The 14,361-nt window shown below is 42.1% G+C and overlaps 1 protein-coding gene across 3 annotated transcripts in view; it reads left to right on the top strand.

The window, feature by feature from the left end:
• The window catches only part of TUBGCP6 (tubulin gamma complex component 6), a 610,570-nt gene that overhangs the window by 548,221 nt on the left and 47,988 nt on the right, over positions 1–14,361 (top strand). For all 3 annotated transcript variants that reach the window (XM_078678997.1, XM_078679005.1, XM_078679003.1), the window contains one exon: positions 10,681–10,880. In XM_078678997.1, coding sequence (XP_078535123.1) covers positions 10,681–10,880 — 200 coding nt within the window. The remainder of the gene's footprint in view (positions 1–10,680; positions 10,881–14,361) is intronic.

Genomic DNA, 14,361 nt, shown 5'->3' with positions numbered 1-14,361 from the left:
ATTGTGGGGCGTCATACCTCTCCCCCACAAAATAAAAGAAGCATGTAGTTTTTTTGAATGAACTTTTATTAAACAATAAATATAAACGAAACTCAATTATAACTATATTAGAACTGGAAAAATAACTTAAACAATGTTATAAACAAATTGTGAAATGGATTCCAAAAGGTGTCAGATTGGTAATCTGCAAAAGAAAAAAGAAAATTAGAGTTTAGAATTATGTAGATGTGAGTAAATGAGCCGAAGCATTACGGGGCTTATTATCAAGAACGGCAATAAAATTATTGCCGTTTCAGCGGCAGGAAACTGCAGCTAAAGCGGCGATAATGAGCTTGATAATATGCTGTTGTTAATTCCCAGAGCAGGGCAGGTTCTGGTGTTAACCTGGGCTACTATGGGAATTTACAAAGGCATATTATCAAGCCCATTATCGCCGCTTTAGCAGCAGTTTCTTGTTGTTGAAACGGCGATAATTTTATCGCCGTTCTTGATACTATGCCCCTACAAGTTTTGGTAACTCTATGGTTTTACGTGTGCAGTGTGACTCGTACATTCCAGTTCTGTTATAGTGCTGCGTTCAAGTGGTGTCTATATGGAAGTGCCTAGTGCGTTACTGACGCCCGTTATGGCGACTTATTTCTAATGCATTCCTGCGAAGGATTTGTAGATCTAGACCTCTGTGCTTTCCGTTGTATAAACTTTGCGGCCAAACACATACAGAAGTAGACTTCACAAATTCACTTCAACAATTCTTCTACACGTCCAAGCAGACCGCAGTGTCTAAGTTAAAGAGAGAAAGGGAAATGATGTCACAGAGAGTGAGAGAGAGAGAAAACATTAAAACTCTGGGCCATAATATCAAGCCTGGGCGACAAAATTATCGCCACTTTATCGGCAGGAAAGTGACGCTGAAGTGGCGATAATGGGTTTGATAATATGCTCTATGGAATTCCAATCGAAGCTCATGTCTGATGTCCTTCACATCTAACATGAGCTTTGATTGGAATTCCATAGAGCATATTATCAAACCCATTATCGCCACTTTCCTGCCGATAAAGTGGCGATAATTTTGTCACCCAGGCTTGATAATATGGCCCTCTCTCGTTTCACAAATAAAGCTAACACTTCAGTTTTACGAGTGCAGTGTACCTGGTATATTTCAGTTGTTATAGTGCCGCGTTCAAGTGGTGTCTATATGGAAGTGCCTACTGCGTTACTGACGCCCGTTATGCCGACTTAATTCTAATGCATTCCTATGAAGGCTTTGGAGATCTAGGCTGCTGTGCTTACCTTATATAAAGAGTGCGGCCACCGGAGTTCACCAATCCACTTGAACTCTGCTTCTATACGTCAAAGTATATTCAATAAGTTGCAGAGAATTCCATTGCTGTTGATCGATAGGCCGTGGTTGCTTCTGAACGATGTTTGCTGAAGGAAACAAAAGGACATTTTGATTAGTCATCGTAAACTGAGTTGCGTAACTACTATCAAAAGTGAATTTTAATGTGGGCTCCTAATATTCCGTAGTTAAGACTGTTGCAGCTCCAGCAAACAAAGGAAGATCAATAAGTTAATAGAGGCCTGGGACGGCCTTGTGACGTAGAAAAAAAAATACTATCATGGATGCCCAATTAATAATAATAGAGGCCTAAGCACGTGGCGTAGTACAGAAATACCACACAGAAATTTATGCACGCACAATTTTTAAGATTAGAGGTGTATGGGACCTCGTGACATATAAAGAAATATTTCAATTATGTAAGTACAATTTAAAACCATTAAGGGGTAGGAAAGCCATATGAAGGATAACAAATTGTATTATGCATATACAATTTATAGTGGAGGCTGATGTTGTGACGTCTTCTCTTACCTTTGTTTTTGTCGACTTTTGTCGTGTCTTGAAAGGCCCCGGTTTCGCTGAGTCTGGGGTGTTTTCGAGAGTGTGTGTGTCATCGCAGCAGAGGCAGGCAAAAGAAGGCGTGCTCACGTCAGTGTACGCATTACATGGGAACCGCGGGGGCTGACCAAACAAAGCCCTGGGCTGTTATTGGTAGCGTTTTCGCGGTCTGCAAGAATGATGGCCCTGGGGGACATCCCATTGGCTAATGTATTGGTTTCCAGGCTAAATGATAGCAAGCATGCTTGGTGGTGGCATGTGTGTAGTGTGGGCGGGCGTTCACCGTGCATGTGAAAGTATGAGTGTGTGCACTAACAATTAACAACAGAGAGAGATGGGGGCGGTGTTATAATGTACGCAGAGGCAGGCTCAGAATCGGATCTGCAATGAGTCAGCACTTCCAATCATTCTCCTTAGCGCGCCCTGAGCTCTGATTTGTCACTGAAAGGTGATCACACCATAGTTTGTACTGCTTATCATACTCAGCGTGTACCCGCGCATACAGTACGAATATGCTTTGACGTTACGCGTCGCATTAAAGCTTCGGTGTGACGTCATGTACGGCGTTCAGTATGCGAAAGGGGACAATGTTTCTACTTGGTTTAAAACATGTATGTATTTAATGTACATACTAAGGGCAGACATTTGGGATAACTGAATTTTTTTTAATACTTGTAATAATCATTTATTACTTTTAAAAAGAATCACACAAATCGCGGTTGAACATCATGCGTACTCATATTGAAAGAGTTGCTCAAGCGCATCATAATCGTATGCAAAGCCATGTGACTTAAAAAGTAGAGATTTGATTGGTTCATAACTTTTCCTATTGCGACTGTTGAACGTTCCGTCCCATTACAATTATTCGATTTTGACTTTCTAAGAAGAAGCATTTGTTCTGAGAATCTTCTCAAATAGAAGGAAGATCACAATAATAAGAGCAATGGAGTCATCTTCCAGCAGTTCTTCAGAGGGAGATTTCATTCCTGAAGAGCCTCCAAAGAAGAGGAAAGAAGCTCTAATTTGGAAGTTTTTCACTTTTCCAGAAGGTAAAAAAAAGGTTCATGCTCCAAAAGTAACCTGTAAAATTTGCGAAACAACTCTTTCCAGGGGAGACCCATGTAAAAGAATACTCCTTTGGCACAGCTAATATGGTGCGACACGTGAAGAATTTGCACCCCAGGAACTTTGCTCGAGCTGCAAGACGGAGGTTGCACGAGAACCCACCTGCTGCTCCACCAAGCACATCAACTGTGGCAGCAGGATTTTCAGCAAGCAGTCCACACCCACATATTGATTCTGACTTTGCTAAAGTTAAAATTCTATGCATTATTGCGATAAACTTTTGAGTTATGTGGAACAGTCTATAGACTTGATGAAACGCAGGATGCAGGATCATTGCTGTCCTCGACATTAGTTGTTCTTTTTTTCATTCTTTTGTTCTGCTTGGAATTTGTTGAGAAAACACAAAAAAATACAAAACAAAAAAAACGGTTCTTTTTAGAACTACCTTCACTGGTCAAAGAAAGAACCATATTTCTATGTTAGTGTGTAAAAGTTTGTCAGAATGAATGTGTAGTTCATAAAGGAATGAATGAATTTGTTACTAGTGTGTGGAGAATGTGAAACTGCAGAACTATAAGGAACTGCTACAACATAAATCTATAAGGTGTTTATCTATAGTATACTGTAGTATGTCCGAAGCACTTGGATGTATCATATGTACATAAATATGTTACTAGTCTATGTTTCAATTTGCGCTGCTGGTGAAAGTGCCTGGGTGAATTTGTATGTTTTAGGGGCAGATTTACAATCCCCTTGTGCCTCTTTTACACAGCCGTCGCGTCACTTTTGTGAGACAGCAGTGGTGCAAAAGATGTGCCATGGTGTGTGATATTAACAATGTGACGCATCTTGAGGGTGTATTACATTGTAAAGTGCTGCGCCAGAAGAGGCTTTCTTGTGCAGAAGGAGGTGCAGCAAGGCCTCCTAAAAGTGACTGAGTGAAATGTATAAAATTGTATTCAGTGACTTTTGAGGTTATGGTGCGTCATAACCTTGCACGTGCTTAAAGCAGGTGTAAGGATTGATACAGCATTGTGAGCATAGGGCCGCAAGAGAATTGCTGGAGCTGTGTTATACTTGCAACCGACGTCAAGCAATAATTCATTCAAAAATTACTTTGCAATTTAGTTTTGTTATTATTTTATAAGAATATGAAATATCTAAAAAATAAAATAAATATAAATATTTATATTAAAAATATAAGAAATTAGTATAAAAAGAAAGACATAATAATTAATACATTTATAAATTATTATTTACAAAACCTATGAAATTCACTGAAAAAACCAGTGGTTTCACACACGTTATAGTTAGGAATTAGCATTTAAAAAACCTTGCAAATTCATTGAAAAAACCATAGGTTTCACATGTTATAGTTAGCTGAACATTTCTCTCATATATATATATATATATATATATATATATATATATATATATATATATATATATATATTTACCCACCCAAAGCAATGAGAGCGCACACGACTTCAGGGGAAAACTATCCGGTTTACTTCCACAGAAGGACAGACATCAGCTTTCAAAATGTAAATGTCCCAACGCGTTTCGAGGCTCCTGCCTCTTAATCATGGGTGATTAGCAAATGCAGCAGAATTACACTGAAACTTTCCCTCGCAGCATGCCTTATTTAAATACCCCCAGTGGGCTTTCCGCAGTACGTCATTGTCATGCTGGGCCTAGTAGTTCTTAAACAGAGTCACTTACAACTTGAAACCTTCAGTGGGGTCCACTGTTAAATACTTCATTTTAATCCATTGTTGCCCCCAGTGGGCCTTGAAGCTGACGCCAATTCCTATTAATCTCCTCTGAAGTGCTGATGAATTCGGCACAGTTCTGACTCCAGCCTCCCACAGGTGAAGGGATGGTGCAGCTCTCCACGGCAGGGCTGCCGTGTAAGTTAATGAAGTTCAAAGATGCCCCAAAGCAATGAGAGCGCACACGACTTCAGGGGAAAACCATCCGGTTTATTTCCACAGAAGAACAGACATCAGCTTTCAGAATTTACAAAGTCCATGAGGAAGAGGCGTGTTAGCCTCGAAACGCGTCGGAGGCAGCATGAGTAAAACGAATGGCATGTACAAGGCAAGCTGCGGCGAGGCTTTACTTAACCAGATGGTTTGCGACGCTGTGTGTGCTCTTTCAAAATGCTGGGGCATTTCTTTGAATGTAACTATTGACGCGGCGGCCCGCCGTGGAAGTGAGCACAGTTTCTCTACTTTTGGAAAGGCGGTGGAAAGGAACCTTTTCTCTCTATACAGCGCAGCGTCGACCTGCTCACAGAGCCTGCCTCAACCCTGCCTAACCTACCAAGGGAAAACTATGCTTTTAAAAAATAAACGGACATTGAACCTACAAAGGTAATAATTATGTTTCACCTCGTGGGAACGCAAGTCCCATAATGCATAGGTTTTGATGACTGCACTTTGCCCAACTCACTGAGGACATTTTCAAATAAAGGTACACCTGCACGAAGTGAACTTTCAATGCCTGTTTTTACAAAGCCCATGAGGAAGAGCCGTGTTAGCCTCGAAACGCGTCGGCGGCAGCATGAGTAAAACAAATGGCATGTACGAGGCAAGCTGCGGCGAGGCTTTACTTAACTAGATGGTTTGCGACGCTCTTTGTGCTCTTTCAAAATGCTGGGTCATTTCTTTGGATGTGTATATTATGTATTTGTACAGACAATGAATTTAAAAGATGCATTTTGCATATAAATGCACTAGGGCATGCTTTTCAAATGAAATTTAATTAACCCGGTATTTATAATCGATTGTTGTATAATGATTGACACCTAAAATGTAATTCGGGCTATGAATTTGAAATTTGCAGATAAGCACCTTATCAAACATGTAAATTGTCAGCTATATCCTGTTTAGTACAATGTGTTTAGCTTACTAATGGCTCGGTCTAAAAATCTTTTTCAATCCAATGTATTTGCACAGATAATGGTTTTAAAAGATGCACCTTGCAATTTCAATGCATTTGCGCATGTTTTCTGAACGTGCTTCAACCAGCCCAGCATATGACATCGATTGCTGTTAGCATTTGACACATAATTGTATTTTGGTATATGAAGCTGCAATTTGCACATGAGCACTTTAACAACCACATAGCAATATTTACAATTGTCAGCTATGACCTCAGCTTGATTGTTTGCACACAGTATATGCCACAAATTTCTACTTTATGCACTTTAAAATGGCGCCTGTTTCAGCAATGATAATCTGGCAGCTTTGTTGTACAGTCCTGTTTCTGTGGCTATGCATGATTACTGTTTGGAGCGAAACGCATAGGAGATCTTTTTAAATCACAGTGCTGTTTTACCATTTGATATCAGTGAGCAAGGGCACGGACGTGCCCGAAACGCGTCTGACGACATGCACCATTCAATGCACTAATAAAAGCATCCACGAAGAAGAAGCCTGACTCTGGCCTATTATTGCTGTCTGCGTACCTGTCTGTGCTCGAGGCACTTTGGAGGCAAGTTGGATTGTGTGTGTATATATATATATCTTCTTGTCCGAGAGGAGGAGAGTGGTAACAATATATATATATATATATATATATATATATATATATATATATATATATATATATATATATCTTTATCACTTCTTCAAGAAGCAACAGTCATGACCTATCGTTATCGTCGGCTCCGTTTTGTTTGGGATTTTGACAAGCGAGAATATATTCATTTATAAATAGAAGTACCGGTGGGCTAACAACCACATTTTGTTTTGGATCACAAGGGTGAATGCATGTGCATGCTGCTGGCAAGGGTTCAGTATTACAGAAGGCAAGATATCAATGTCAGGTCACCTGTGGGTATGAAACGTGGTACATGTCACCTAAGGTGGTGTTTGGTTAGGTGTGGTACCTTTTTCAGTATATTATAAAGTATATGATGTGATTTTATACATCTGGCATACTTGATGGAAACCTCTCTACAATGTATGATGTAACCTTCGGGTAGTCATTTGGTTCAAGCAAATTTTCTTTATACCAGGGAGGTATTATTGTCTCCTTTGATGTACGGATTATGTTTTCGGTTTTGTATTGAGGTTCATTCATCCTAGTTTAATGGGGATGAGTCCTATGAGCCCTTCTTTATGAATTTTATCAAAACGGTTCTTCTCTGATATTCCTTTATTGATGTGAAGAATACGCAATATAAGACTTTTGTCTTGTTCTTGGCCCTTTCGGTCCACGGGTTCTCTTTCCAATTGGAGGATAGATGATAATATCTGATGACTCTCAAGATGGTTGTTTAGGGGGGTGTCCCCCCCCCCAATTTCATCAGGACTCAATTTATTTGGGCCTATGGGGTGGTTTAATATTTACATATTCTGTGATAGTGACCATAGGTACTATTAGGAGCAAAGCTCTTTTCCTACTATTCCTGTGTACATTTAGTCGGTTATTGGTTTTGACCGACTGGTTCTCTTTCAGAACTGGTGTAGGATTAGTTCGCAGACCTTCCTCCAGTGGGTATAACTATGGTATCTAATTTAAAAGTTAAGGAATCTGCAGCTACATGTCTATATCAGCTGTTCAAGTTACTTACCTTCGGTAACACAAAATCTGGTAGAGACTAGCTGCATATTTCTTAACAGCCTTACCATCCTCCCCGCTCTTCGAAAGACCTATGAGACAAAGGGTTATACCCTGTATCAATTCTTGTTTCTGTGCCAGTGGTCACTACCTCACATAATGTTGACTCTACAAACATTTTGTTGTTGTTTCAGGGTCTTGTATTAGTATACCCATGCGTCTCACTTCCATTGGTGGGTGGTCTAGAGAGTGGAGGGTGTTCGTCTTTTTAAGGAAGGTTCTGTGTTGGGGTGCAGGGTTTCACATAGTCTAAGCATTGTTGATTAATGTGGGGGTTTTACCTTAAATCCTCTTGATGGTATTGGCATACCATTTCATGTTGTTTGTAATTGGTGTTTTAAAAGATTTTGGTCGTTTTTGGGCACACTGTCTCCCCAGCTAGTTTCTAGAGTGGCTCCGCGTTCCGGCACGGAGGTTTTCACAGAAGAAGCGGACGTCTACACGTCGGAGGGGACTTTTATGGCTCCACTGACATCATATCCGGAGACAACATCATCACAGAGCCGTACAATGCTGTCCCTGGGCACGCAGAGGTACTGCTGAAAAATTCAGATCAAGACTGGTGGCTGTTTAGAATTCGGAAGTTAAGGACTCTGCAGGTAGACTGTGATTTTAGCAGATATTACGTTACCGAAGGTAAGTAACTTGTACTTTAAGGTTTGGCAAGTAGTTTTAAATGCCAGGTCGAAGTGGCAGTAAACTGCACACACAGGCCTTCGGCGGCAGGCCTAAGAGGGGTTTAAGAGGCTACCTGTGTGGGTGGCACAGTCAGCTCTGTAGGCAAACTAGTAGCATTCAGATTACAGGCCTTTGGTATATGGTATACCACTTTACAAGGGACTTACAGGAACCTTATTATGCCAATCTGTTATATACCAATGTCATCTTGTTTTAGGGGAGAAGCACATGCCATTTAGCACTGTTCAGCAGTGGTAAAAATGCTCAGAGTCCTAAGGCCAACAACAAAATACAGCAAAAAGTGGAGGTAAGCAAGCTGAAAGCTGGGGGAAGACCACCCTTAGGATGACTGATCTAACAACTCCCATCTCTGTCACAACACAACAGACGTTGAAATGATCTTCACCTAGACAGATACCACTTACATCTTCCGCACAGCAAAAATCTGTATCACTGGAAAGCTGATTCAGGAAGATTACTACCATCTGACCAAATTTGCCACACATTTGAGTCTTTGATTGTGCATAGTCTGGAATGTAAAATCCTCTCCTCCCGCAATGGTTTGTGTTCCATGTTACCCAGATCCAAACCAGCTCAAAGGCCCTGGGCAAGACTCAGTAAAAGCTAGTTTTCTCTGTGAAGTCATGGGTCAGGGGTCTGTCAGTATTCTACACCACTTCCCATCCCCTGACACACATGGCCAGTATAAATAAACTACCCTATTGACACACTGGGCCAAAGACTATTCAGGTCTATTCACCAGTGACCCCCTAATCCTGGCCATCTCTTGCAGGAGTATCGGTCTTACCCTACTTCCTCCTTTCTGCATCTTCAATTACTTCCTCTGCCCCCCTGCTCCAGGGCCAACATCCTAACTGTTCAAAGCCTCAGCAATCTTTGGAAACTCCCTCTCTTTGCATCCAAACAACAATGCTGCAGGAGGTTTTCTTCAAGCAAGATCCACAATAAAAAAAATGCCCACAAAGTTTTACATTGCTGAACTTAAACTACCTTTTCAGTGTTTACCTTCACTATGAGTCCAGATCAAATGATTACTCACTAATACCTGAAAGACTCTCTTATTAAGACTTTCACATCTGCCTACCCAGCCAGTATTAAAGACTTGGAATTGGCGTTGTATCTGATATACTCTAAACTTTGACTGTATTTTCTACTCCACTCTTGATTTTCATAGTTCATAGCAAAGTATTCACCCCATTGTGATGGATATTCTGTGCTCCCTTAGATGACTCTGATTAGTTACTCTTGGGCCAAAGATGAAATGTCATTGGGCAAGTGACCCTTAAAGGAGGTATCACTGGAAGTGTTGGATCACTTGATCGATTAACAGTGGAGCAATTGGCCAGTCTTCTGGTTGACAGTGAAACATTTGACACATTTTTGTTGTGATACTAGTAGCATAAGGCCAGTTTGAGAAATGAGCATGTGACTGGAGTCCTGCTGCAGCCGATAACCCAGTATGCCGGAAACCCTGCAGCTAGCCAAGGGAGAATTTGGGACCATAGCCAAGGGAGAATTTGGGACCACAGTGGTGAAACAGCACACATAACAGAGGTGCATTTTAGTAAGATTTTCATACTAATTATTATTTTTTGTAATTGATCAGATAGAGTAGAAACCTGAAAGGGGGCCAAGACTTAGAATAACTGCTCAATAAATAAAGGAATGAGCAAAAATGTACTCCTTAACTCTGAGAGTCAGGAAGATGTGTAGCATTGGATTTCTTTCCTCCCACCAGGGGGACAATTTACAAACTGGGAATGTATGGTTTGTGTGGAGAGACAGTAAACACGAAACAGTGGCGTAAGTACTACAAAGGCCCTACATATAAAAAGAATATTAATCTTTCATGTCAGGCAAAGGCTTGAGAATTGAAGAGATAGGTGGCAATTCCTGCTCATTGGGGCCAGCAAGAAGAAACTGGGTCTCACTTGCCACTGCTGAGCATTGTGTAATGTGGAACTGTTGTATCCCTTCAAATGAGCATTGTTCTATTTGATCTTTGCCTATCTGGCTCCAGGTCTTTTCATTTTAGTGTTTTTATTTAAATATCGCCCCCCCCCCCATGTGCCTAATTATCCACCTGTTTCTATTTTGATTTGCTCTTGAATCCTTATTACAAAATGTGGTTAACGCCTAAAGATAGTCACATCAAAAAAGGTTTTAAGATATGATATATTTGTAAAAGTGTTCTCTAATATCCTGCATAGACTGGAATATTTCGTGTGTTTTATGTCATGGAAGAGTCCTGTAATGGATCACTATGATCACAAGTAAGGAATCTATTTTTCACCTTTCCTCATAGCTTTCCTTGATGATTTTTGTATGTAAATGTGTTTTTCTTTTCCTATTCCTTACGTCTTGACAACTTTCACTTTGTTTCATTTTAGGGGGCTTTTGACTGAAAAGGCAGCTCGGGCGAGGAACCTTATTAATATGATCTTCAGCCAGATTTTACAATTCCGTGTTCAGCTAATTTCTCACTCTTGGAACTATGATTCTGTGAAGGAGATGGTCATTCATCCCAACTTTGGATTGATGCAGCAGTCATACAAAACCTTCAATCATCATTCCAAATTTCTATTTCAAGGTATATTTCTGACAGTATATACTTGCAGTCATTATGCAGCCTGTAGCTAGAGGGTGAGCAACTTGAAACATTGCTGTGCGCTAAATTTGAGCAACATTATGTTTTTGTGCAGGAAAAAAAGAATACTGACAACATTTGTATATTTGGAAAAGGAATATGATTCCAAAGGTGTCCAATACTGGTCCACTTGATTCATGATATTTAGTCTAGCCTTCCACATAAAAGAATCCTGTGTGTAATTCCTGCGCCAATCTGGCGCTGGACTGCCACATTTTAGACACTTGTTGCAGCCCATTACATTATAACCTTCCTTGTATTTTTGCCTATTATTTGCTTTCCAGACAATACTAATTAATAGTTGGTTCTCCAGCATCAGCCCTTTCAAAAATTAATCTGTATGAACTATTCTCCGTTGTCGAACTCTGATTCCTGTGTAATAAATGTAAAAAACATAGCTGGAAATGAAGGCCATTTATTCTGATGGATATTTCTATCTGCAGATTCCTCACCTGTAGAACATCCTTCCAAGTTTCAGACCAAAAACTTCCAATCAACGAGATTGCCGATACAGGATGCTGGAAGTTGCTTTAGAGGATGACAGAAGCCATAAAGTGCCCACCCCAGCTCACCAATGTCAGTTTATTCGCTTTTTTCCGGGCCTTAAATGCAGATCAGGAGCTTTAAGTCTCTGGAAATTTTACCTCACTAAATTACAAATTGCAGTACAAATATGTGTTCCCCCAAAAGTCTGGGTTCAAACCCTGTAGGGATTGTGAGGGGCAGATGTCCATCACGGACCCCCACACCTTATTTGGTGTTTGGGGCCCAACCATGACAACAGATCTTGTTCCTCATGCCTCAGCATGAATCCTAAGGCTATTAAGGAGCGGGAGGCCACACTGTTCATGCTCAGGCAGAGGACGACCGTCAACAGTGAAAACATTCCAGACATAGTTCCCTTTACCCCTGAACACCCTCTGGAAAAAAGTGGAGGAAATGGAGAAGAAATATGCCACGGTTAAGTCACCTCATCTCTTTCTGACTTCACCAGGTCGCTTGTCCTCGGAACTGGAACTAATCCTTAGCCTTCCAGAGGATCCTTGGTGCAGCCCTGCTCCCTCCGTGGACTTGACTCCAGATCGACTTCCGGGGCCTGGTACCGTCATGTCTCGATACACCAGTGCCAACCCTGGGATCTTCCTGACTTCCTGGCAGCCTTTCTCTGTGTTATGTACTCGATCTTTGCGAAAGCATTGTCATTGTCTGGTGCACCTTTGGGCCCAGTCGAGCCTCTGCGTCTTCCACTCTTCATGGCCTTTCAGCCGCTGTCATTTGGCGCCATTCCATCGGGGCCAACTCCATGTTGTTGTGAACCCACACTTCTCTTAACAACTCCACAACAGATGCAATGGGAGGTACATATCCTACCTCCACCCCAACTCAGCCACCGCTACCGCCTCCTCTGATTTAAGATAAGTAGCCGGCTGCACCGCAACCTGATGTTGAGCCACGGGTTCACTTTCATAGAGGGCCAAGCATACTTGGAGGAAGAGACGTATATAGCGCACCTACATAATTTTTTTTAACTGACTCTGATCTGGTGGAGTTCTTTCCTGAGGGTGACCCTGGTGAACATCCTCTGGAACTCCAAGGCCTATCTTCTGCTAGTGGGTTGGATACATTGCCTGAGCTAGCCATGGACTTCTCCAATGAATCACCAACGCCAGGGTTTGTCTCCTTGCATCAAGTTATATTAAAGGCTACAGAGGTGCTGGACTTTCAATCTCTCACCACTGAGGCTATATCTAATGTTCTTACTGAAGTTATTCTCCCTTCATCAACTTCCTCTGACCCTCTGCTTCGATTCAATGAGGCCCTACTGGATTCTGTTCTAGCAGCATGGAAGAAACTATCAATGGTACCGGCAGTTAATAGTCTAGTTGCGCGCCGCTATCACTCTGCCACTCGCGTTCCTGCCTGTTTGTTCAAACACCCTCTACTGAGAGCCTGGGCATTCAAGCTTCCTGTTAGGGGACACATTCTGGCTGTGCCTGCCCTTCAATCCCTTCTGACAGGGAGTCCAAACGCCTTGAGGCTACGAGGAAGAAACTCTTTTTGGGAGGATGTATGGCCTTAAAATACCTCAGTGCTAACTGCCTTCTGGCTTGCTACAACCATGCACTGTGGGATATGGCCCAAATGATTCTCTTCTTCATTTCCCTGATGATCTAACTGAGCACTTTCAGGGGTTTATTTCGGATAGTCAGAATGCCTCCAAGCACATTTAAAAATGTGGACTGGACACAGTAAACTCAGTAGCCCGGGTGATGGGCACATTCGCCTCAGTATGATGCCAGCTTGGCTCAGAAAGGTAAATTTCTCTTCAGATATCCAGGCTAACCTTATGGCCTTATCATTCAATGGTGCCCAATTGTGTGGGGACAAGGCCAACTCAGCACTGGAGAAATGTAAGACCTACAAAGCCACAGCCAAATCCTTGGGCATTTACCTTCCACTTCCTTGAAAGGATTACCAGACTTTTCGCCGCTTTTGAGGCTTCGAACAAGGTTGCATCTTTTGTCCCATTTTCTGCCGCCCTGAAAGGCCATCACTTCTGACTAGTGGATCCTGAAAATTGTGGGAAAGGTCTTCACCCTCCCCTGTCTTGAGGCTCTGCCTCCCATATCCCCCTCTCCTTCCTCGCCACCTCCAGACCATTTAGCCATTCTGCAGCAGGAGGTGGCAGCTCTTCTCCTCAAAGGAGCACTGGAGTTCGTGCCAAATGAGAACGTGATTAGGGTTGTTATGCATGTAACTTCCTGGTGCCCAAGAAGGATGGCGGTCTGGGCCCAATCCTGGATCTCAGGAGCCTGAAATTTTTCCTCAAAGAGGAAAAGTTCAAGATCCTGATCCTAGCTCAATTTCTACTGATGTCGGAGCTTTGAGATTAAATGGTGTCCTTGGAACTTCAGGATGCGTACTTCCACATACCCGTCCTGTGGTTGCATCAGAAGTACTTATGTTTTGTGGTGGGTTCTATACACTAACAACTTGCGGTTCAACCCTTTGGCTTGACATCAGCCCCTCGAGTCTTCACAAAGGTGATGGAATTGGTTGCAGCCCATCTCAGATGGTCGTGAATTTCCATTTTCCCGTACCTTTGTTGACTGGCCTCTCAAAGCCAGTTCACCAAAGTTGGTGTTTCTCCGACTGCGGTCGACCGCTTCTGATGGATACATCTGCCTGTGGATTCCTCACCTTATGATTCCTAACCTTATGAATATCCCCTGCACCAGCATTCAGCAGAACTTTTTCCTAGCTCCCCGCGCCAACGAGGTCGTCATAGCGGCATGGCTCCACACTTGGCTCCGCATGATTTCAACAGAGCCATAAGAAGACCAAGTCGGCGTGACGACGTCAGTTCCCTTTTTTACTCGCTGTCGACGCTAACCATACTTTATTTGGATACTCTGTATTTTTT

This window comes from Lissotriton helveticus, chromosome 1_1 (genome assembly GCF_964261635.1).
Source record: "Lissotriton helveticus chromosome 1_1, aLisHel1.1, whole genome shotgun sequence".
Lineage (NCBI taxonomy): Eukaryota > Metazoa > Chordata > Amphibia > Caudata > Salamandridae > Lissotriton > Lissotriton helveticus.
Note: the sequence above shows the minus strand (reverse complement) of the source record. Positions and strands in the feature narration are given on the sequence as shown.